Source organism: Nicotiana attenuata, chromosome 7 (assembly GCF_001879085.1).
Source record: "Nicotiana attenuata strain UT chromosome 7, NIATTr2, whole genome shotgun sequence".
Classification (NCBI taxonomy): Eukaryota; Viridiplantae; Streptophyta; class Magnoliopsida; order Solanales; family Solanaceae; genus Nicotiana; species Nicotiana attenuata.
In genome coordinates, this window is record NC_031995.1 from 52410655 (window position 1) to 52437350 (window position 26696).

General features: G+C 35.6%; 2 protein-coding genes across 2 annotated transcripts; one reads left to right on the forward strand and one right to left on the reverse strand.

Moving 5' to 3' along the window:
* LOC109230042 lies at window positions 4578-11899 on the forward strand. Its single transcript, XM_019395578.1, has 2 exons — window positions 4578-4587; window positions 11442-11899. The coding sequence occupies exons 1-2, from the start codon at window positions 4578-4580 to the stop codon at window positions 11897-11899; spliced, it is 468 nt and encodes a 155-aa protein (XP_019251123.1).
* On the reverse strand, window positions 18672-24584 carry LOC109229092 (tRNA (guanine(10)-N2)-methyltransferase homolog). The gene is made up of 6 exons (XM_019394413.1): window positions 24098-24584; window positions 22882-23093; window positions 21024-21341; window positions 20859-20933; window positions 20637-20711; window positions 18672-19690 (listed from the first exon to the last, which is right to left on the reverse strand). Exons 1-6 carry the CDS (start codon window positions 24333-24335, stop codon window positions 19136-19138), a joined length of 1473 nt encoding a protein of 490 aa, XP_019249958.1. The 5' UTR covers window positions 24336-24584; the 3' UTR covers window positions 18672-19135.

Consider the following 26696-nt stretch of genomic DNA (forward strand, 5'->3'; position numbering starts at 1 on the left):
TTCCTGAAAGTGAATGTGAAAATATATATTTGATTTAAATTATGCATAAGAATGTATTTATGCATGGTTGAATAAATACCACAACTCACCTCTATGGGAGGTTTGAGAGAAAGAAAGATAATGAACATTACTGTATGGTTATATGAATATGTCATTGGTCGGGTACATGTGGTACACCAAAAATATTTTTCCATGTCTTATAAAAAGTTATTAAAGGCAAAATTAAAGCAATAAATGATTTTGCTTATGATGATTTTGACCATGACAATTATTATGATATGATTTTCTCTGTGGGAGATATTCACCATATGAATGGTATGACAAAAGATCTTGTAGTACAAAATCAATTAAGAGCTCCGGAAGAGCCAATTTGTTACTACCCGGATTAATGAAATTGTTCTTGACATTAATATTATAGTAAGTCTCAAAAGAAACTTTTTGGGTTTCAAATGTATTAGCCAAAGTGGTTGGTATATTGAGACTATAAATGAAAGAAAGATTGAATATCTTCATATTACTATAATCATGTCGGGTAAATATAAAAGGTTACCCAATTTTTCTTCTATTTGTACTACACAAGTATAAGCATGATGATGGAATCACATGCCACAAGTAAACTAGAGTTTACTGAAACAAATATTAGTTGGCATGACTGGTTGGCCATCCCGCTTCAATTATGATGCGAAAATTAATTGAGAATTCACATTGTCATATATTGAAGAAATAGAAGATTCTTCAAGAAATCACTTGTGTTGCTTATTCTCATGATATACCAGTTAAGGTTGGGATTGAATCCCTTAAAATCTGGAACGAATAAAAAGTGATATATATATATATATATATATATACCCAGTCACCTGCCATGTGGACCGTTTACTATAATATAATTTTAAAAGATGCATCTATTGTATGGTCACATGTGTGTTTGTTGTCAACTTGCAGTGTGAATTTGGCAAGGTTGATTGCTCAAATTATTAGAGCACAGTTCCAGAATAAAAATTATGATAATTTATCTTGATAATGCTGCTTTAAATCCAAGTTGGTTTAGCAGAAACTGTATGCCTCCAATTGAGCTAAACCATTGGTTATGAGAATAAAACTCCCAAATAGAAATTTGGTATGAGGTATATTATTTAATATACAACAGCACTTGTACGCATCTAGCCAACAAGTTATGATAAATTCCCCCTATCTTAATTGGTTCAAGGTCAGGAACCAAATAATTTCCATCTAGAAATATGGGTATGCTATATGATTTAATTATCCCACCACAATGCATAAAGATGGGTTCCCAAAGAAGGTTGGAAAATATTTTGGTGATCCCAGCATTAGGAAGAGAAAAAGGGCAGCTGAAAAAGTAAAACATGGAATGAATTATTGTGAGTGCACCTAGATCCTCGTACAAAAAAATATGAACTTGAAGTTCAATTCATTTGTAAAATATTGCCAGGCGCATTTGCTGACCTAAAGCTAAATGTTATATTTCAGCTGCTAATGCTCCAAATAGAATAAAGTCCATGATGGACATAGTCTATGGAACGCATGAAGCGTAATAGACTAATCGGTTCCAAAAATAAAACTCCTTGAAGAAGGAGAGGCGCAAATGATAAAGATGGTCATACTAAGGAGGCAAGTGCTTTATAAAAGCACCATGACATAACACTTTATGAGACCTCATGGGAGAGGCTCAGGTACCTGAAAATAATGAGATCTCGATAAGTTATGTCTTTATTGAGTGATGATGGAACCAATGTAAAATGATCGTCGGCGATGTTGTTAATATAATGTAGCACTTAATATTATTAATATTGACGAGGATCTTTAGCTCAAATCTGCCGTGGAATTTGGACAGATAAATGATTGGCCAAATGAAAAAATATGCAAAGAAATTAACTTCACCTGAAAAATGTGAAGTTGGACGGATAGTCCCAACACCTGAAAGTAAAATGAAAAATCAAGTCGATAGACATAAAGAGGACTTGTAGCACAAGATTTTTCGTAAATATTCCGGCATTAGTTATATGAAGATATGTTCTCCTATGGTGGATGAAATCCTTTTCAAGTTTTAATTTGGCAATACATGAAAAACTTGATATGCGTATAATGAAAATCCTTGAAGGATTTAAATTGTTCTGAAATATATGAAGTTTCAGCAATCCTTATGTGGATTAGAGTAATCATGGTGTACATGATTTGTCTTTGTGTCTAGTGCAATGGGTGCACTAATGTATCTTGCTAGAACCATAAGTATAACAATACTCTAGCGAGATATAGTTCTACTCCTATGTGTATTGAAATACGATTAGTGTTATATTGCAAAAGGAATCTATGATATAGATTTGTTTATTCTAACAGATATTGTCAAGGTTTTGTTGGTTATGCAAATGCAGGCATTTTCTGAAGTTCGTTCTGTATGTGAGGGTACTGCCATATTATTATTTCAAAAGGCAGTCAAGTGTTGATACTTATCCAAGTCATGTCAATATACTAGCAACTGATAAAGCAAGTGACTCAACACACAACAGATGTGTGACTTTTCCTTGAAGAAAAGATTCCAATAATAGTGAAGGCGATGATATTTGTTTATCTCAATTGAAAGAAGGATATATCGATGGAGACAAAATAAAGCATATTTCACCAAAGTTCTATTTCAAACATGATCGTTGTTCAACAAATTTGTTCAATTGATAATTTGATAAACTTCTTCACAAGGCATTCCAGATCTCAATATTAGAGAAGTTATTATACAAGCTTGGAATTTGTCGTCTCCGAGAAACAAAGTGATGTTTTCATCGGGGGGGGGGGGGGGCAAATACGCGTTGTACTCTTTTTTCCTTAGCTAAGATTTTATCCCATTGGGTTGTCCTAGCAAGGTTTTTAATGAGGCAGCAAGTAATGCGTATTACAAGATATGTGTACTCTTTTTCCTTCGCTAAGATTTTTTCCTACATGGTTTTTTCTTAGTAAGGTTTTAACGAGACACATTATCTATAGACATCCAAGGGGGAGTGTTATGAAATATTATAATTATATTAGTGGATGTGTATAAATCCTAAAGAAGTTACCCTCACTACTCTTCTCCATTATATAGATAATTCCCACTACTTCTCACCATTATAGTTGTAACTACCACACCTCCATAACCTCCACATGATCTTCCTCCATGATCTAAAATGTTTAATGTCATGTTTATGGCATTCTTTTGTATACCTCTATGTAATCCTATAAATAGAGGGTTTTGGCACCACATTGTATACACTTGGAAAAACACTTGAAGAAATAAGAATCTATTCTCTCTTTCTCTCTACATTCTTGTCTATTTGCTTGTTTCATATTATTACTTTGAGTTAAGTTTCCTAACAATGTTAGAACTTCATTTTAATTATGGCGGTATTTGATATTAATGGTCATAAATATTGATGGAAAGGTTTAACAGCCGACTTGACCCTATCCAACTCATAGAGATGTAGACATCTTATATATCTGTACAGCTAATTAATGTAATTAGATCTCTTTAGTTTTCGTTGTTTTCTCATTTGGGGAATATAACAAAGAAACTTCTGAATATAACAAAAATTCTTTCTAATACCAATTGTACAATAAAAGAAAGGTAACAACGATATGATTCTAGATATCTTCGGACATTACTCCATTGCATCCGACAAAGTGTCCGTTTGAAGAAACTTTTGAATAGACAGTTCAACGTCTAGAATAAACTCTAAGGGGAATAACGTATTAATTAACATTTCAAGGAAAAACATATGTAATCAAAAATGAATATCCACTTTTTTTTTTTTAATAAAGAAACGCTCTATTCCTGATCGGACACATATACAATAGCAGGATCAATTGTTAAAATTTAACCCATCAACAGTTCACCTGCTTCTTTCTTTGAAAGGGTAAAAATAATTGGTAGTCGGCTATAAACATTACATTGTAAGATAGCATTGCTTCAGAGATATAGTTGAAAACTTAAAAACCTTAGATATTATCTCAGTGTCACTTTCAACAAATTAACTAGATGTTAGGTTCTCTTCATAATGTTCGAAGTTATCCTCTCTCGATACCATATAATAGAAATCCCTAATTTAATTTATCATTTCTCTCAAAGTTGAAGTCTTACTTACTAAACATTTCGAGTCATTCTTACAAAGTATTGGAAAGAAGAGTACATAACTTATTCATTTTTTTCAAAGGAAAAGAAGGAGAAAATTTGTTATTCCTATTAGAATTTACCGTCTCTTCTTCTAGAGACTTCTAGTGTGTCCCACATATAAGGTAATAAATTATTTACCTTGTCTCCCAAAGGAAATAATATATCAGATAATATTCTGTAGTTATGCATGTATGGTAGTTTCTTTGATGGAAAGAAATTATCATATATTATGAGTCCCTAGGGTAATTATAATTTAAGGAGAAGCCCCTAGTGCTAAAGTATTTGCCTAAGAGTCCCTAGCCTACCTATAAATACGCATGTGACTCCATCAGTCTTGCATCCTACACTAGGCACAGGCTAGAAGGCTCCTAGGTTTTTTCGTCACAGCTTTTCAAGGCGACTCTACAACATTTGAACAACTATGGCTAAAGGTACGTTCCTTGTTTAATTTCCGCTTCGACGGCTCTGCGTATGTAATAAATTTTATCATGTGGTATCAGAGCCTGCCTTTAGCTGTGTTGTTCGGTATTTATTGCTGTTGATTACGAACATATTTGAATTTGTTATAAAATAAAGACTTTAAAGTAAAGAAATCAAAGACAAGTATATAGAGAGAGATTGATATTATTCAACTTCAAACTGATGTACATAATGAACTGAAATCTCCTCTATTTATAGAAGAAAGGAAGCTGCTACTGCAAGCTGCTGTGTAAGCTGCTACTGCAAGCTGCTGTGTAAGCTGCTTGTAAGCTGTTACTGCAAGCTGCTGTGTTAGCTTCTTGTAAGTTGCTTGTAAGCTGCTACTGTACCAGATATAGATAATCTTTTGCCGGGGGTAATAGTTATCCATAACGGAGTACCGAAATGATAAGCTTCTTCAGGAAGCTTATTTACAACGGAGTACTAAATGAATATATATATATATATATATATATATATATATATATATATATATATATATATATATATATATTTATAACACTGCCCCTTGGATGTTCATTAAAAGATAATGTGTCTCATTAAAACCTTACTAGGAAAAACCCCGTGGGAAAAAATCCTAGTGAAGGAAAAAGAGTACACATATTTAGTAATACGCATTGCAAGGGAAAAAGAGTACAGTGCGGAGACTTGGGTATATCAGGACCAAGGAGTTCATCATCCTCTTCTGGAGGTAAGAACGGATCCTTAATCCGTGTAGGAGAAGAACTATATCTTGCTAGTAAATTAACAGAAAAATGCTATGTCAGGCCTTGAGTAGCATTAGCAAGATACATTAGTGCACCAATTGCACTGAGATAGGGTACTTCGGGACCAAGGAGTTCCTCATCCTCTTCTGGAGGTCGGAACAAATCCTTATCCACTTCAAGTGATCGAACAACCATTGGTGTACTTAATGGGTGCGCTTTGTCCATGTAAAAGCATTTTAAGACCCTTTCTGTATAGGCAGATTGATGGATAAAGATCTTGTTTGCTAAATGTTCAATTTGCAGACCAAGACAAAGTTTTGTCTTTCCAAGATCTTTCATCTCAAATTCTTTCTTAAGATATTCAATTGCCTTTTGGAGCTCTTCTGGAGTTCCAACAAGACTTATGTCATCAACATAAACAGAAAGTATAACAAATTCTGATGACATTTTCATTATAAAAACTACATGGACAAATAACATCACTTACATAACCTTCTTTCAGCAAATATTCACTGAGGCGATTATACCACATGCGCTCAGATTCCTTTAAACCTTACAAAGACCTTTGTAATCTGATCGAGTACATTTCTCGAGACTTTGAACTATATGCTTTAGGCATTTTAAATCCTTCAGGGATCTTCATATAGAATTAATCAAATGAGTCATATAAGTTATAACTTACATTTAAATAGCGTGACATCTTCAGTGACTACAGGTCCGATCCTCACAATCTTTTACAATATTGTGCGCTATATTGTATCAAATATATCGTCGACGGTCATTTTGTATCGGTTCCTAAACGACATAACTTGTTGAGATCTCATTACTTTCGTTATTTTCAGGTACCTGAACTTCTTCTGAAGTTTCATGAAATATTATGTCGTGGGCTCTTCTAGAGCTTATTTGCTCCTTATTATGATCATTTTGATCATTTACTCCTATCATTTTCAAGGATTGTTACCTTTGGAACCGATTGGTCTACCACGCTTCATGCGTATAGTAAACTCTATCCTTCAGGGACTTTAATTTTAATAGGAGCATTTGCAGCTGAAATATGATATTAAATTTTGGATCAGCAAATGTTTTTGGCATTTGACTTGAATTATCTTCTAAGTGAGGATCATATTAATGATAATTCGATTCATATAGCATATTTTTCAGTTGTTTATTCCATCCCCAAAATGTTAGAAAAACTAACATATATCTCCAATCTTCTTTGGGAAACATATCTTTGTGTATTATGGTAGAAAAATTAATCATATACCACACATCAAAAGAAAGTAAAAATATTTGAAATCTGATCCTAAACCAATTATGAGGGGAGGACTTTATCATATATTGTTGGTCTGATGCATACAAGTGTTGCTGTATGCAATTTATAATATCGTAGACCAACATATGAAGCTTTGTGCTCATAAGCAATAGTTTAGCCATTAGTAGGAGGTATTCAATGCTAAACCAGCTTGGATATAAACCAGCATTATCAAGATGAACTGTCTTGATTTCATAATCTGAAAGTTATGCTCTTAATTGAGAAAAGCAATCTCAAATGCCAAACTGCAGGTTGACAATAAACATACATGTAACCATCTTATATATGCATCTATAAGTGGTTCACATGACAAGTGAATGGGCCCATATTCACCTTTTATATATTTCAGAATTCAGGGGTTTAGTCCCAACTTTAGCCGGTATAATCAATTTATTATGAGAACAAGCAGCACAAGAGAATTCTTGAAGAATCTTCTGGTTCTTCAGTATATGCTTATCAGAATTCTCAAATAGCTCATTTAAAAATGGCAAATGAAAACTTCAAGTTTATGATGACATGTGCTATCTCTTAGTGAACTTCTTCTTTACTATGGCACAAACTTTTGCATTAGTAAACTTCTGATTTACTGTGACTATTTTTGTATAAGTAAATTTCTGATTTACTGTAGCTGCTTTTGTATTAGTAAACTTCTGGTTTACTGTGATATATGATGTAGTACAAATTAAAGAATAAGGCGGGTAACTTCTCACATACATATTATTTTACCCCCTATGATTGTGGAAACATGAAGATTTTCAATCTCCCAATCATTTGTAGTCTCAATATGATAGTCATTTGTATTAGTAAACTTCAGGTTTACTACAACATATGTTTTGACCATAATCATATAATATGAATGACATATTTGTACATAAACTCTTCGAGAGCCTTCACTTATTATCCACAATTTAATATTTATCAGACACTACTGGTGTCATGTGTCTTCTAGACAAACAGTTAGCTCTTCAGGAGTTGTTGATAAATTATGTACTACCAAATAGTGCTCAGACACTTCTGGTGTCATGAGAGAAAATCATAATCAAATTAACAATATAAAGATAATTCTAAATTTATAAATATAAGAAATTAAGAATTTCAGTATTTTTACCACCAACTTTGTGACAAATATCTCCTTCAAGGAGAAACTCCATTAGCATCTGAATATTTTATATCAAAGCGGCAACCACATAGTCATTACATCCTTCAGGGAAAGATACATAAGTTGTTATTTCCTTCGGGGAACTCGATAACTAACCATAACATATTAATGTGGTTGTAGTAGAAAGCATTCTACAAGAATACTTTTTCCTTGGAATGATATTTAATAAAATTTTCCTTGATATTTTACGTACAACGGGTACGTGCGACAATGATTTTTATGCCACAAAAACAAAATTTATATCCTTTGTTATTCTACCTCTTCTACAAAGGTACCCGAGCATGAAGGGCTCCTATGAGGACATGAGTTGTGGTATTTCTTCATTCACTCCAGGGAATGAAAATATGCGTCAAGAATAACTTTGAATAGCTTATTATTTTGTTTAAGCACAGAGAGACACAATTTCATAATATTTTCTTGCTTCAGGAGAGAATGTCAATTGTGTTACTTCTTCAGGAGTAAATTTAAAATACGAAAAAATGAGTATATATTCTCTCAATCATATTACCTCTTCTGGAGGTGAATTGTAATATATTCATATCAAAAGCGCGTTCATATTTACGAGCTTTATTAATATTGTCACATTCACTTCGGGGAATGGATTAATATTTATCAAAAGTTCTCATCCTTCAGGAAATAGAAGATAATTATCTGAACATGCATTAATCACACCAAATCGTGTGATGCTTCAACCTCTTTTAAGATAATGCTACTTCAGGAGCAAATCGAGGCATGCAAGTAATATAGAGAAATTTTCTCTAGCTTATCTTCAATTGTAACCATTGAAAGCCTAAATTATCACTTCTGGTGGTTATAGGCACATACCACTTCTGGTGGTTAACAAAATTTAGTTACAATGAGATATACAAAACATAACCACTTCTGGTGGTTATATATTTCTTGCAAACTCTGCTGGAGTTTAAGTGGATCTAACAATGTTATCCACTTTATAATCCTTTATTAAGATAATAAGGATGAAAATTAATATCAAAATAGGTACTGTATACGTAGCATATAACCAAGCAAGCGATGATAAAGATATTAAACAAAATATAAGCAAAAAGCTCAAATTACTTTACACAAATTTGCCCACTCCGGACGTAAGTGATATCCACATCACTATTGCCACGGAGAAAAGCTCATCACCTCAAGGATATAACTTGCCTTATGATGCTCGGAGTGAATAAGATCTAACCACGGACGTAAGAGTGTCGCCTTACATCAGAGATGAACGCTGAAATAGAAATTAAATTCGAAGTAAGNAGCATTTCCCGGTTGTTATGGGATTACACCAAGGCTCAGCGCTTAGCCCGTTCTTATTTGCCTTGGTGATGGATGTTTTAACACACCATATTCAAGGGGAGGTGCCATGGTGTATGTTATTTGCTGACGACATAGTTCTAATTGACGAGACGAGGGCCGGTGTTAACGAGCGATTGGAGGTTTGGAGACAGACTCTCGAGTCTAAGGGTTTCAAATTGAGCAGGTCTAAGACAGAGTACCTGGAATGCAAGTTTAGCGCTGAGTCGAGGGATGTAGGCGGGGACGTGAGGCTTGGGCCACAGGTCATCCCCAAGAGAGATAGCTTCAAGTACCTTGGGTCGATGATTCAGGGGGACGGAGAGATCGACGAGGACATCACTCACCGCATAGGGGCGGGCTGGATGAAATGGAGGCTTGCATCTGGAGTCTTGTGTGACAAGAAAGTGCCACCGATACTCAAAGGTAAGTTTTATAGAGCTGTAGTTAGACCGGCCATGTTGTATGGGGCAGAGTGTTGGCCGGTTAAGAACTCTCATATCCAGAGGATAAAAGTAGCAGAGATGCGGATGTTGAGGTGGATGTGCGGGCACACTAGGATAGACAAGATTAGGAATGAAGATATTCGGAAGAAGGTGGGCGTCGCCCCTGTGGATGACAAGATGCGGGAAGCGAGGCTCAGATGGTTCGGGCACGTGCAGAGGAGAAGCCTCGATGCACTGGTGAGGAGGTGTGAGAGGTTAGCCGTGGTGGGTACGGGAAGAGGTAGAGGGAGACCTAAGAAGTATTGGGGAGAGGTGATCAGGCAGGACATGGCACGACTGCACATTTCCGAGGACATGGCCCTTGATAGGAAGGCCTGGAGGTCACGCATTAGGGTTGTAGGATAGGGGTAGTAAAACTTTCCTTACTTCATTCCGGGGGTGAGGCGGGGTTGGATTAGGGTTGGTCTTAGATGGCTTGCAGTTTATGTTGGACCCACACTATTCTTGTTGTTTGTCTTAGCCCCGGGCCTTAGATTAGGGTTACTGTTATTGCATGTCATTCATCTTTCGGTTTTTATGTTTCTGTTATTATTACGATTTCCACTGGAGTTACTAATGATTTCTCTCCTCTTGTTTTTTTTTTCTTACTTTATTTTTGTCTTTCTGAGCCGAGGGTCTACCGGAAACAGCCTCTCTGCCTCTATCGGGGCAAGGATAAGGTCTGCGTACACATTACCCTCCCCAGACCCCACTATGTGGAACTTTACTGGGTAGTTGTTGTTGTTGTTGTAATATCGACCACTATTTTTCTAATAATGGTTTTTGCCAGTTATGTCGTTTCTGACGTTACTTTGCCGATTTGTAATATCATGGAGTTTCATATATATTCTCTAATCAATTAAGAAGAATATTTAATTCATTGGTAACCAAAATAATATGGGATGTATTATGCTTATAGTAACGGAGTCTGGTTCAAGTTAGTACTTACTATTAGTTTCCGTACTCTGTTGCACTAATAGTTATGATGATCACAAATGCTTTTGGTTATCACGTTTGTGTACGTTATAAAGCCCATGATTCTATTCAATGCATGGAAGGTTCCCCTCTCATATATTTTACCAGTCTGTTTGGTTTTGTCTTTAAATTGTGAGAAAGGGAGTAGTTACATAATTTAAACAAAATTATGTTTTACGACTATAGAGCCGAGGGTAGGGGTAAGATCTGCGTACACATTACCCTCCCCAAATCCCACCTGTGGGATTATACTGGGTATGTTGTTGTTGTTGTTGTTGTTGTTGTTGTTGTTGTTGTTATGTTTTACGACTATACTACTGTTTAAGTTCTTACAATATTAGTTATAAGAATTTACCTTGGAGTATTATATAATGCTATGGTTATATCCAGTATGCCCATTATAATCAACATCTTGTTTAAGTTGATTAATTATGGTTAATTATTTTGAGATGTCATTTGAGTTTTCTTTTATGTGATGTACTTAGAAGTAGCCACGGCGTCTTGAGTACTTGATATAAAAGAAATTAAAGTTTAGTGATTAAAATTATAATGACATCTATTTAATCCAGTTATCTTATTAAAATGGTAACCCGGCCCTACATGGAGGTAACCATTTTGGTGAGATTAATTGGAATGAGATAGTAAACCTTTAAGTTAAAATTATCTTATGCCCACAGGTACGGATAATTTTTTTATGTATTTTGGTTTAGTAGTCTAACAAAGTTAGTAAATTCTATGCATGGGTTGCAACCTCTACCCACAGGAAGGTCTAGAATTTACTAAGAATCGGTATTTTACTCGATTCACCTTTTGATGGATTGTTCTTTATAGCTTATGTATGTGTATCCTTATTTTGCAATTTTTACAGCTTTTCCTACCACTATTTTTAATGAGAATGCTCGAATTTCAATGCTTTCTGGTGACAACTATGCTGAATGGAAGGAGAAAGTCCTTCTCACTTTAGGGTGCTCGGATCTGGACCTGGCACTCCGTGTGGATGAACCACCTATTCCCACGGAATCAAGTATGCCAGCGGCTAAGGCTGATTATGAGCGGTGGGAGCGATCTAATCGCTTAAGTTTAATGCTTATTAAAGCCCACATCAGCCAAAGCATTAGGGGTTTTATCCCTAACAGCAATAAGGTCAAAGCTTACATGAAGGCAATTGATGAACAATTCGTAAGCTCTGACAAGGCTTTAGCCAGCACCCTTATGAAGAGGCTCTCAAGTATGACTTTTGATAGAAGTCGTACAGTGCCTGAGCACATTATGGAGATAAGAGACATTGCTGCTAAACTCAAGTCCCTTGAGGTTGATATGTCTTAATCATTTCTTGTGCATTTCATTCTTAACTCACTTCCTGCGTATGGTCCGTTCAAGATTTCTTGTAACACACATAAGGATAAATGGTCAATCAATGAACTCTTGACCATGTGTGTTCAAGAAGAAGAGAGGTTGAAGCATGAGACACCTGAAAGTGTTAATATGGTGACCCCTAGTAAGAGAAATGCAAAGAAAGGCAAAAGTGTTCCTATGAAGAAGAAAAGCACCTTTGACAAAGATGCTTATCGTTTCTGTAAGAAGAAGGGACACTGGAACAATGATTGCCTGAAATACAAGAAATGGCTTAAGAAGAAAGGTAATTTTACCTTTATATGTTATGAATCTAATTTTACTGAAGTTTCTGATAATACATGGTGGATTGATTCTGGTGCTACAATTCACATTGCCAAAATCATGCAGGGCTTTCTAACTCATAGGAAGCTGATAGGAAGTTAACAATACATATATTCTGGCAATAGGACGCGTTCACGTGTGGAAGGTGTGGGGACTTATAGGCTCATTTTGAAGGATGGTTTTCACTTAGATTTAGAAAATACTTTTTATGTTCCAGATTATTCTAGAAATTTAATTCTCTTTCAGGACTATCGATTAGTGGATATGATTTGAATTTTCATTATCCTTCTGTGAAACTTTTGAAAGATAATAAAGTAATTGGTTTTGGAAATTTGAATGGAAATTTATATAAACTTGAGCTAGACCCCACATTTGAATGCAATGTTTTAACTTTGCATGGCAAAGAAATTGGCACTAAGCGATGTATTATCAATGAGAACTCATCAAGTCTTTGGCACAAGAGATTGTGACATATCTCTATTGATAGAGTCAAAAGGTTGGTTAATGATGGAGTTCTAAAGCTCTTGATTTTTCTGACTTTCGGACTTGTGTGGACTGCATAAAAGGTAAGCAGACCAACAAATCAACTAAAGGTGCCAAAAGGAGTTTTCAATTGCTTGAGATCATACATATAGACATATGTGGACCTTTTCCTACCTCTTGCTTGAATGGTGAGAGATATTTTATCTTATTTATTGATGACTATTTAAGATATATATATCTCTATTTTCTGTTTAACAAATTAGAAGCGCTTGATGCTTTTAAGTTTACAAAACAGAAGTAGAGAAACAAACTGGTGCTCAGATCAAAATTGTAATATCTCATAGGGGTGAAAAATATTATGGTAGGTACACAGATAAGGGACAAGTTAAGGGTCCATTTGCTGAGTTCCTTGAAAGTGAAGGTATAATTGCTCAATATATCATGCCAGGAACACCACAACAAAATGGTGTGGCAGAAAGAAGGAACCAGACATTAATGGACATGGTAAGAAGCATGATTAGCAGATCAAGTTTACCTTTATCCTTATGGAGTGAAGCCTTAAAAATTGCTGTGTATATTTTAAATAGGGTTCCATCCAAGGCTGTCCAAGACATCTTTCGAGTTATGAAAATGATGGAAACCTAATTTAAATCATTTAAACGTTTGGGGGTGTCCAACTGAAGTGAGGGTTTATAACCCACAACTAAAAAAATTGGATGAAAGAACAATAAGCGGTTATTTTATAGGCTATGCGGTTAACTTTAAGGGATTTAGGTTTTATTGTCCTTCTCATTCTACTAAAATTGTTGAGGTTAGAAATGCTAAATTTCTTGAGGAGTATGAAGAAAGTGGGAGTAGCTTGACTCAAAGGATGGAATTGGAAGAAATAAGGGAACCACCTATGGTATCTTTATATATTGGGAACTTGAATGTTGCTCAGAAAAATTCTCATGAATTATCTGAACAACAAGAAGTTCAAGAGCCACCACCACTTGATGTGCCACATGAAGATCAACCCACTTTACTTGAACCCACTGAAGAAGTGCCTGAACCAGTGAGAGTGAGAAAATCCTCAAGAGTTCGAAAACCAGCAATTTCTAGTGACTATGTTGTATATCTCCAAGAGTCTGATTATGATATTGGACTTAAAGATGATCCATGCTCGTTTTCAAAAGCCATGAGTGGAGAAAACTCCACACTTTGGTATGATACCATGAAATAAGAGTTAGAATCTATGGCTAAAAATAAAGTCTGGGATCTCGTCGAATTACCAAAGGGATCCTCTATTATAGGTTCCAAATGGGTCTTTAAAACTAAAAGAGACTCATCTGGTAATATCGAATGATATAAATCCAGACTTGTAGCCAATGGTTTTACTCAAAGGGAAGGCATTGATTATCATGAAACCTTCTCTCCGGTATCAAAGAAGGATTCATTGAGAATAATCATGGCATTAGTAGCTCATTTTAATTTAGAGTTACATCAAATGGATATGAAAACAACTTTCCTGAATGGAGATCTTGAAGAGGAGGTATACATGTGTCAGCCTGAAGGATTTTGTGATAAGGACAAAAGTCACCTTGTTTGCAAGTTGAATAAATCCATTTATGGGCTAAAGTAGGCTTCCCGTCAATGGTATATTAAAGTTCATAATGTTGTTTCTTCATTTGGATTTACAGAGAACATCATTGATCGTGTATATACCTTAAGATACGTGGGAGCAAATACGTTTTTCTAGTCCTATATGTGGATGACATTTTGCTTACAAGTAGTGATTTGGGGTTGTTGCACGAAACTAAATAGTTCCTTATCCAGAATTTTGAGATGGAGGATATAGGTGAAGCCTCTTATGTCATTGGCATAGAGATTCACAGAGACAGATCCCAAAGATTACTTGGGCTGTCTCAAAAGGCCTACAATGAAAGAATTCTGGAAAGATTCAGGATGAAGAACTGTTCACCTATAACAGCATCCATAATTAAAGTTGACAAATTCTCATTGAATCAATGTCCACAAAATGCGTTGGAAAAGGTGCAAATTAAAGACATTCCCTATGCTTCGCTTGTTGGGAGCCTTATGTATACACAGGTCTATACTAGACCTGATATTGCTTTTGGGGTAGGAATGCTTGGCAGATATCAAAGTAACCCTAGTCTTGACCATTGCAAAGCTGGTAAAAGGACTTTGAGATATTTGCAAGGAACCAAGAATTTTAAGTTCACATACAGATACTCTGACTCATTGAAAGTGATTGGATATTCAGACTCTGATTTGGGTGGATGCAAAGATACCAGTAATCTACTTCAGGATACATTTTCCTTCTTGCTGGAGGTGCTGTGTCTTGGAGAAGTGTCAAGTAGACAATTGTTGCAACATCCACTATGGAAGCTGAATTTATAGCATGCTATGAAGCTGCATCACAGGCGTTATGGTTGAAGAACTTTATTTCCGGCCTTAGGATTGTCGATTCCATTTCAAGGCCATTGAGAATCTTCTGTGACAATTCAGCTGCAGTGTTCTTTTCTAAGAACAACAAGGGTGGCAGCTGAAGCAAATACATCGACATAAAGTACTTGATGGTTAGAGACTATGTGAAGAAGCAAGATGTGAATTTTGAGCATGTTAGTACTACTTTGATGATTGTTGATCCTATGGCTAAAGGTCTGCCGGCTAATATTTTCAAGGATCATGTAACTCATATGGGGCTTAATAGCTCAATTTAGTCTTGTTTTACTCTCTAACAGTTTGTCTAGACATTATGTTTATTTTGATATACATGACAGTGCACACTTTTGGTTTTTCATGTATTATTTTATGATCATTGGATCAATAATGTTGGACTCTGAATGACTTATATTAAGTTCATTCATAATGTTGTTGACACTTTGTTAGAACATATTGTACATTGTAATATATGGAAGGAATTGTTTGTTTAAGAGCATGACCGCCATGATTCATGTAATGATATGTTCTAGTTAAAGTGATTGTTGCATAACTTTTGGTTGAGTGATAAAGTTTATGGCCATATTGTATGTTTATCTCTCATAAAGGATTATCTGATTTTAATATGTGGGCCAAGTGGGAGAATGTTAGAATTTACTGTCTCTTCTAGAGACTTCTAGTGTGGCCCAAATATAAGGTAATAAATTATTTACCTTGTCTCCCCAAAGGAAATAATATATCAGATAATATTCTGTAGTTATGCATATATGGTAGTTTCTTTGATGCAAAGAAATTACCATATATTAGGAGTCCTAGAGTAATTATAATTTAAAGAGAAGTCCTTAGGGTTAAAGTATTTGCTTAATAGTCCCTAGCCTACCTATAAATACGATTGTGACATCCTACAATAGGCACAGGCTAGAAGGCTCCTAGATTTTTTCGTCACAACTTTTCAAGACGACTCTACAACACTTGAACAACTATGGATGAAAGTACGTTCCTTATTTAATTTGTGCGACGGCTCTGCGTATGTAATAAATTTTATCAATTCCATCCCCCACTGCTTGAATAAATGGTCTAGATCACACCAAATCTTCTTCTTCCTCGCTCTTTTCCTATTCATAGCCCATTCAAAGGAAGTTATAATATAAAATTATAATAGCCTAAATTGCAAATATCGTTTACATAAGAGTCTCAGGAACTTACACTTGTTTGGATCATTGTTCCCCGTCGTTTTATTATAATGTATTGTATTGTATTGTATCGTATTGTTTTATAAATACAATGTTTGGATAGATTGTATCATTTGTTATTGTTAAATAATATTTTGCTGTTTGGTTTGACTGTATCGTACTGTACTGTAACTAATAAGTTGACTAAAATACCCTCAATTGTTTAAATATTAAATTTAATAAAAATATTCATAAAAATAATTTTAAAAAATAAAACAGAAGAAGGCAAAACACCTTAAGAAAGCATAACAAAGGAGCGAGACAGAAGAAGGCAAAACAAAAGAGCACAGCTAATTAGAATTGAGTTAAAAGCAAATTAGGAGAAAAAATAAAACAGAAGGCGGCAAAACACCTTTAACGTTGGTGTCAGAAGTTTTGGAAAAAAGCAAAGTAGGTTATAGATTGGAGATTTGGAGCTAAAATAGAAAAAAAGGTAAAGGGTAAAATAAAATTGTGGAGTAATAAGTTAGGGCATAATTGAAAAGAAAAATAAGAAACAATCCCTCCACACCAAATCGGTTGGTTTAAAAAGGGGACTTTTCATTGTTTCGGAACAATGGATTTAACAATACAATACAACCAATTTTAATGAAACAATCAAAACAAATATTATTTTGGAATAACAATACAATATGATACAACAGGGAACAACCATCCAAACAAGCTGTTAGGCGTATAATTTGAATACATATACTCACAGCACATGCTCCACTCATATACGGTATACTGACATATTATAGAGCATTCAAAACCTCCAGAAGGTTAAAGTAGAAGCTCCTTTTTTTTCTTCAAATAGGAGTTAGTTTGTACACTCTCAATTAATCCATCAAATATTTGATATTTCTTACCAGCTCGATTACTGCGGGTAACTCTGCCTATCAAAGAACAAATTGGAAGAAATCACTTAATACTATTTTGTCTCTGTTGAAACTTGATTGCTAATTTTCCGAAACATTGTTTTCCACTTTACTTACTATTAGATCATAACCCTGAGATACTAAATTAGAATATGTTTTTGAGTCACGAAAACATGTAACTCCACTCACTCCACTCTTATATATTGTATAAATATAAATATAAATATAAACCAAGTAGCCAACAGAAATAACAAAGAGAAATGTTGCATGTGATTTGACAACGTAAGATGCATATTCATAAAATGTTAAGTTATTACTACTATATTCGATGTTTACTTGTTTAACTCGGCGCCGCTGTTGCCGAACAATATATAGTAGGATACTACACATCGAAAGTGACGTCGTACACGTTTTCGAGGAAAAATTTTATTTTGTGTCTCATACAACTGACACTAGTTATGAGCTATCTTTTTTGTCTCACAGTTTTGTGGACCCAGATTTTTGTGGACCCAGAAGTGTAAGATAGGGGTCCACAAATTTGTGAGACAAAAAGGAGCCTCACACAACTAATGTAAGTTGTGTGAGACACAAAATAAAACTTCTCGTTTTCGAGTCGGGAATGATAGGCCGTAGCTTTCATTAGCTTGGTTGCATGAGCTTGACTCGTTATAAAAAATGGGAACATTCTTCGTTGATTCTCATATATCTTTCATCATCCGAAAACACGTTACACGTAACCGGGTTTTAGTGTAAGCGCTCGTGTTTTATTATCATAACTTGCCTAGTATGCGAGTTTGAATCTAAGTCCTATCATAAATTAAATGGATGTCCACTTCACATAATATTTAAACGGTATCGATCTATTGCAGATCAGAGCATCTACTGTAACAAATCTGTTAAGCATTAGAAGTGGAGACCTTACGATGTCCATTGACATTCAAAGTCTTCAAGAAAAGAAAGGAAAATGAGGTTGAATTGTTAGAAGAATAGCCATCGAGAAGAAACACAATGATGCCAAAGGAAAATGAGTTGCTGCTGCTTCTGAAATTTCAAGAATGCCTACTCTGTCCGACGTTCTTTTAGGCATCCAGTACTCGGAATTCACTAGCCGGCTAATCCAAATTTGCACCAGATAGACCTACAAAGCAGATAAAATACTCCCTACCAAGAGATTCTCTATTTTTGAGTCCTCATATATGCCTGCTTATGACTAAATTAGCAAATAGTTAACAGAATTTCAAATTCAATCACTGCACGGCTGCATCTAATATGATAATGAGACGATGTATAGATGACCATCGCCACAGAATATATGCAAATATAACATTTGTAAGGTCATGTTAATAAGTAGGAGTAATTGCTATTGGAATTTTCCCAAAACAAGAACATTTGTTACCCTACAACCAATTGCAGTTGTATTGCACATGGGTTCCTTCCAGAAACCACTAAAATACATCATTGGTTATGTCAAAGTTTGGCTGGCTGAATAAATGAGGTAACTCAGGAAAGAAAAAATATATGCTAACTGATCAAGAGTCAACAAGTCCAGATGTCAGATGTTTCTAAACTAGATGAAGTTGTCGAAATTTTTTGCTCAATACACCTCTTGGACAGGCAGTAAGCTTAATAAAGTAGATGCACCCAGGGAACAGTCGAGTACATCTGATGTGTATCAAGAACTGATAATCAGTTCCAACTGTTATACAATCTCCTAGCAAACAGACTAAATAGTAGCACGAGTATCTCCAAGAAGGATTAATTATCTAGGGTGGTTAACTTCTCGTCACCAACACTTAGATACATAATGCTAACAGTCTGAGAAAATTAGAGTTGATTGACTGCCCCATGAAAATCTGGATGTCAGTTTTGGTCTAGACATATTTGCCTCTATATTTTCCCTTTGATTCTTTACTAATCTTTGTATCACCTGACTCTTTGAGGTGAATGTCGGCAGGACTAAAAACTGCTGAATGAAGATTACCTTCTTCTAACCACTTCAGATGATTTTCCTTGAACTCCAAATGTTTGATCCTTGCTGCTGATTCAATTTCTTCAGTATATGGTCCAATTTTGACCATGGTTAGTAGTACCCTGCTGTACCTATAGCTCAGCATCTGCTCTGAGGTAGCAACCAATTTGAAACAGGGGTGCTCTGGAAAAGTAGTATCAGCTGACTCGTTGTCTCTTAATACTGGATAAAAGTACACAAGCCGGCCACCCATCACGAGCATCTTAGCAGCAAGGTCAAGCAAATCATGCACACATTCCACTAAGCTGTAAGGAGCAGTTGATGGTATGTGGCCTGTTCTTTTGTCATCAGGAACGGTATATGGATCAATTACTCCTTTCAAAAGCTTCCTGCCACCAGATTTACGTCCTCCAGCACGGACTCCATAGGGAGGATCACATATTATGGCATCGAAAACCTAGAAAATGAAATATAACAGTCAACAAAAACAAAATAAAGGGATGAGACCCAAAAAAAACTACTGAACATGACTTTAAACTGTAAAATTCAAACTACTTTTGGAACTCTCAGAAAATTACTAAACCTCGACTTATTAAAGCTAAGACAAGAACAAACTGCACAGCTAAAGTGAATCAAACACTTTCCTCGACTAAAATATACCGATACAGCAACAATAACAACAGCAATAACTACACCTTAGTCTCTGATTTTAGTAAGACCTTATATTAATTTATATTCCTATTGTCAGAAGATCCGTGGCAGGCCACAAGTAATCCAATACTTGTCGAGAATCATTATGGTTTTTTCATCTCTACATGAAGAAAATAACTTCTCCACTATCAGGTTCTTGTTGCATGAGGAAGAGCATCAACATAAATCATCTGATATGATTCATTAAACTTTGTGAACTTCTGATTTCCTGGCTCAAAGAAAGTTAACTCTGGTCAAGTCAATTGTGGCTGGATCTGGGATATGACTTCTTGCAAAGGCAATGGAATGACAGTTATATCTTTTATGTTGTTAGCTATAGAGTTGAGTCCTCTTTGATCATTCCCCATCTATTGACTACGACTTTGCATTTTGACCAATGCTCAAAGAAGCCATATGGTACTCTTGAGGTGTATAATTTCTAGGTGATAGTTTACTGTGAGAAAGCATATACGCATATATCAAGTCAATTTGCAAAACAAATTTGTGGCCTTTCCTCTTGCACTTAACAGCCTTAGCCACTGGAGCCCTTTGCCCATCCTTAAAAATTAAGGAGGGGACAAACCAAAACTCAGTGGTCAATGCTGGACTATAATGAAAACAGAATCTAATTTATAGCAGGAAGAAACAGAAGTTGCAAGAAAGAAAACAAGAGGGCCAGACACCAAAAACCATATAAGTTCAAAGAAGGCTACCTCTTTCAATCCTGAACGCCAAGGAGGAAGATTGTTGTCTGCCCTTAATAAAGCAATAGGCGTTGGCAATCCATACTGCAATAAAGATATAAGTTTAGCATAGAAGGATACCAAATCAAATTATAACTCCAAAACACTAGATGATAAGATCAAATATAGCAATTATTATATAAGAAAAAAACTGGCATCTCATATAAATTAAAAGCACCAATCCACACAAACCTGCTTGAAGTTGCTCCAGACATTACAATCTGGACCACGCCCATCACGCACTACCCGAATGTCAATATCTGCACCCTGAAAAGCCAATTAGTGATAGTAAAATAACTGGAGAAAAACAATGTACGCTCAAAGTTCCTGCAAAAATAGAAACACTAAGTCACTAACCATCGTCATTGCTCCATAATGGGCTGCTGCAACTAGAATGCTTCCTGTGCCCACAAAAGGGTCATAGACAAGCCTCCCAGGTTTGGCCTGTGCTTGGTTCGCCATCAGGAATGCCATCTCGGCATCCATGGCAGTCGGACCAAGATAAGTACGACTTTTTAACTGATAAGTCGGCAAAAGCTTCCTATCAGCAGCACCAATCTCTCGACCAAAAAAGACTTTCCTTCCCACGATGGGTGGCAGTCCATTACTAGAACCATAATTGTCCGTTTCTATGAGCCAGAATGTATGATCAGGATTTTTTAAGTTCACCCGGCCCTGAAACCAAACAAACAGAAACAAGTAAATCCACATGCCATATCTTCTAAGCCTGAGCTATTCCATGAATTTAATGTAGTATATCTAAGAGCAAAATGCATTTTAGTTCCTCATTTACATGCTATCTCCACCTTAGTTCACTCTATTGTTCAACTTAAGCATTAAATCTTCAATTGTTTGTCTTTAAGATTCTTTTCTCTAATCTTAATAAGTCCATTAGTTTCTGACTAGTCATTTTCCTTTTTCCTTTTAAATTTGAGAATTCTTTTCCCTTTTGAATGCCTTATTTAGTAAAAGACCAAAGAAAAGAAAAACTAAAAAGATAACAAATCCTATTCTCACCCTCATCCATTAACCAACCAGTACGCATTATCCCTCTCTCTGCTCTGCCCCTACCAACAACAATCCTTCTCCTTGTGTCGACTGTCGCCCTACCACCCCTTCTCTCTCCCCCTCCACGCTCTCTTTCCCTATACCCGCCCCTCCATCAACCTCCATTTCCCTGTTCTCTGTCTCACCACTGGCAACAACCCAATCCGCAGTCTCTCTCCATCCCTTTCCCCCAATCTGAATGACCACCACCCTTCACTCCTTGTCCCCGCCCCACCCCAAACCATACCAACTCTTCTTCTTTAGTCCATTCAATTGCCCCCACCCCTCCGTTTCAGGATTGTTTCCCTTTTTTGTCTTCTTTGTAATTTGGGATTTGGCTTCAATAAATAAGCAATACAATTATAATAAGAAAAAAAATTAAAGAAAAAGGAAATGCTAACAAAATGTTGAAGCTTTAATGTGCAAGGTGGAAATGATAGGGAGCAAGAGCACAAAAGGCATATACGAGGGACAAAATTCTTTTCTATACCAAACAGGGATTTCTTTTAATAACCAAAGAATAGCCGAGGGCCAGTGGTGCACGGTTCGTGTATAATGGGCCCACCCCTCCACCCTTCTCCACTTAAATACCAGGCTTTGATTGCGGTAGGGTTAGAACCAGTGATGTGTGACTAACCCACACATCATTTGTTGCGCTCTTACCACCATATCAAAGCCCTGGGAGCACCAAACAGGGATAATCAAGTTCAGACAATGTCATAATTGAAAGGACAAACCACAATATCAAATCATATCATCACATTTAGAAGCAACAATCATATCCCGCACAATATAATTTTATCAAATGGTGAACAAAAAGAAGGTAATGTAGATGATGGTAAGTGCAGCAAATAATAGGATCAAATCTAAATAAAGTTTCGCTTGGTGGAACAAAATAGAAGGGGATAATCTTGATGAAGGGGCAAAATTTGAAAATTTTACCCAGCACTGATACTGTAGATATAAGGAAACAAGAAGAAAAGCATAAATGCTCTGCCTATGAAAAGAAAGGAGGAGAAAGTGCTAATATCAGTTTTTTAATGCCCCTTTACTTTCTAGTTTCTACTGTTCGAGCAGCCAAATTTTCCAGATTGAGTCCTGAAATGTACTCCAGAATAATAAGTATGTACCTTCTTTATCCAAAAAAATAAATAAATAAAGGATGCACCTTGAAAGGGATGTAGGAGAATGATCGAATACGCTCATTTTGCTCCTCAAAGCTGATAGCCTTCCCAAAGGTGTCAACAGCAATCTTGAATGTGCTATCAGATGTCAGGTATGGCTGCTTCCGCTCATCAGGATACTTTATAATAGACTCTTCTAGTTCTTCAAGGCTACTTCCTTCTCCCCAGAGTTCAAAGATTCCTTTTACAAGAATACCTGCATGACAGACTCATCAATATGTTGTTAACCTAAGCTACTCCTCCAACCATTGCGCATAGACAGACGCCAAGCATTTCATAAGGCAAAGCCTCCTACATCACATAGTCAATTACTTTTTACTTGGAAAATATCTAATACTCTTCCTACCTTTGTAAAGATAAATAGATGCCAAGAGTTTCTAAATCTCCATGGTTCAAATACCATATTGTAAGCCCCTAATAAGCTTTAACTAAGCAACTATGCCCCATACGAACAACTAAGCTTTAATCCTAATGAGTTGGTATCAATTATATGGATCCCTTGTTTCTATGGTGTTCTGCTCTTAACTAAGTCCATATCAACTCTAAGTGGAGAATCCATCCTCAAAATTAAGAGGCATTCATTTAACATATATCTCTTTTAAACCTAAACTTAGAGAGAAGTTCAGAACAATAAATTTAATAAAATGGAAGAGAGCAATTAACCCAAAAAATTCAATCTCGAAAGGGTACCAAGAAGTAACTCACAAATGATTCGCCTATTTTTCTAATGAGTAGCTGCTTATTCGTATTGATAATTAGCTTAGGTGGATTACACGCCAATGTGAAAAGGAAAATGACAACAATAACCGGGTTTCATTAGATGTGATAAAGTACGATGTGTAGATGCCAACCATTACGCAGCAAATGATAGGTATGAAATGAAAAGGCAAACCCGAAATCTTTTTAAGTAGGCTTCTATAGTCTAGTCCTTGTCCCTGGTAAACCAGGGTGCACAATCCAGTCCAATAAAAAGACTTAAGTCAGGAATGTGACTACCAAAGGAATAACTATTATTCTAAATACAGTAAGGCGGAGAATTAATGTTGTTAGTTTTAGTAATGAAAAACACAAATAGGATTGATTGTGCATCGCAATTTCATCTTTTTTAGCATGAAACATCATTGCCTCCCATCTCGAACTACATATACAGAGTTCAACAAAAAATTAAAATAAATAGTTGTGCATAATCCTCGGGCTTACTTCGATTTGCAACATTACGGGCGATTTCTTCAGAAGGAAGATTAACTAAGTGAAAAGGCGAGTCAGGGTGGTGATGTTCTGGAAGCTTCCATTCAAGTGAATTACTGCCATTGCTTTTTAAGTCACCATTGTTTGTTGGCTCTTCTTTGCTGAAAGCACCAAAAAGCTCAGCCAAAGACTCAACTTCAGGTTTCCTGTAGTCAAGTAATCTATGATAGAAGACGCATAGGTACCACATGTTCTGCAATGTTTCAGTTTGAGCTTCAAAACTAAATAAATGAGTTATGTGGGTGTAGAATCGGAAAATATGAACGATGTTTAGGGGTTTTCTATTAGAGTTGGGTCGGAGAGATCAGTAACGGCGGCGAGTCCGGTGGCTGGCGGTGACGCACTGGTGGCGGAATGACTAAACTTGGGTAAACGGCAGTCTTCTAAACCCAAAATGCAAAACCCTGGAATTTCGACTCAAACCCAATACAGATAACTCTCTTTTTTATTAAAAAAATATGTACACTTAATTAAGGTTATATCAAACCAAGCAATTTAATCGTATAACTTATAAATTAATATGAGAATATATATTATTTACGTAGAGTTAAGTGGTAAATGAACTTTTGAAAGACAGTTGTTTTTTATTCACTATGATATAAACATCAGATACATGTCAATTTTTATTTTTATAAGATTATTTACATATTCAAAAAAGTAAGTAAATTCACATTAGTTTTAGATTTGACTTAGATATACCACATTAACCTTTTTGGTTAACAAAATAATTAAAGATATGTATACTTATACAGCCCTAATTTAGGATTCCAATGTATAAAAATAAAAGTACAAAAAGCATAAAAGTTCTAATCGGTGCGTTGGTTAAGTAAGGGTAGTAATTGCGTTTAATGAGTGAGGCGCCTAGAGACCGAATCTCACCTTTAACAGGGTGGATTTTAATTTTTTCCTATCAACACAATCAATTTTTTTTTAAAAGGTTAAACCAGTAGTTACATTTTTTATCTACTTTATTTACATTTTGNTCACGTTTTAAATAGGATTCTAGCGTATACATTAAATACCACAAATCACACACGTAAATAAGAGATTTTAGATTGACGAGCGCAAAACACAATATAAAAACTAATGTTCGCTAGCCAAAGATAGTATAGTAAAATATCGTCTCTGCAGGAATTGTATTTAAACAATGTTCAAGTTTATGGGTTAAATGATATTCAAGATATTTAACACTTTGATTTGGAATGATTACTACTACAACTAACAAACTAAAAATTAAAGCAAGTAAAAATTAATCAAAGAGAACTAGAGAGTAGAAGAATAAGGGTTTTGACATGATAGGTGCAAGACTACTATCCTGAATTTGACATTGTGACTCTTAAAGTTCAATCGATTATCACGAATTTTATAGGTGATTAGCTTATACTTCCAATTCAGATTTCTCTCTCGATTAAATCTGAATCTTTCAAATAAACTAATGTGAAGTACGGTAAAACTTGCAAGAACTATTGGTAGCAATGATCTAAGAGAAACTTCTCGCGAATATTTCTCAATCCTAATTTAAACAGTAACTCAAAAATCTCTCTCGATTACTTCAAAGAATCACCAAATAAACTAAGGCATACGCTGCAATAATATGCAACAAGATGTTCTTCTTTTGATTAAACACTATAAAGAATAAAATCACAATTAATATTAAAGCTCCTCCAATAAATTCAAGCAACTAAAAGTAGATAAATCCGTAAACAACAACCAAGTCATCAAATCATGTCAAACCCTAAGGTAAACAACTATATAGATTTGGAGAAAGTCATCACAAATATAGTTAAAGAATAAGAAAACATTAATCCAATTTTACTATCCAAACTCGTGTATTGAATTGGTAGAAGGAAGATGAAATCTTGTGTCTTGAAGCCTCCATGCTCTCCAAAAGCTCCCAAGGTTAAAAGTGCTCTGAAAAACTTGTTTCTAGTGTATTTATACCAAGTCGTAACTTGCCTGAACCAAACTACCTTCTTTGAGCCGAAGTGGTGAAACTTGGAAAACTTTTACACTTCCTGCGTCGCACAGTGCTACGTGCCCTGCGTCGCATTAGTGTATTTTGCTCGGTTGTAAACTATCTGAACTTAGTTTGTTTGACAAACTTTTGTACTAATGCACCGCACCCTGTGTCACATTAGTGTATTTTCTTGCCAGATCCAAAAACTCCAAGTCTATGAACTTCTCAAACTTCTGACGAACTTTTGTTCTAATGCGTCGCTCAGTGCCACGCCTTATGCGACACATTAGTACATTTTGCTCTAGCCCTTGCGTTTTCTTTCAACTTTCGTATGCAACACCGGTTCACGAGCTCCAGATACGATGCCAATTGTTCAATTGAAGCTTTTACTCAAATTTCAAAGTTCCATATTTCATTATGGCTCGGATTTAAGCCCTGAACATACGAATTACGTCATAAGTACAAATTTCTCGTAATTAAGCTCAAATATGATTGAAATGCAATCAACAATTGGTGAAATTGAGACGAAAATTCAAGCTTCTAGCCTACCATCATAGGTTGCTAACGTATCTCCCGATTCACTTCCATTTATAC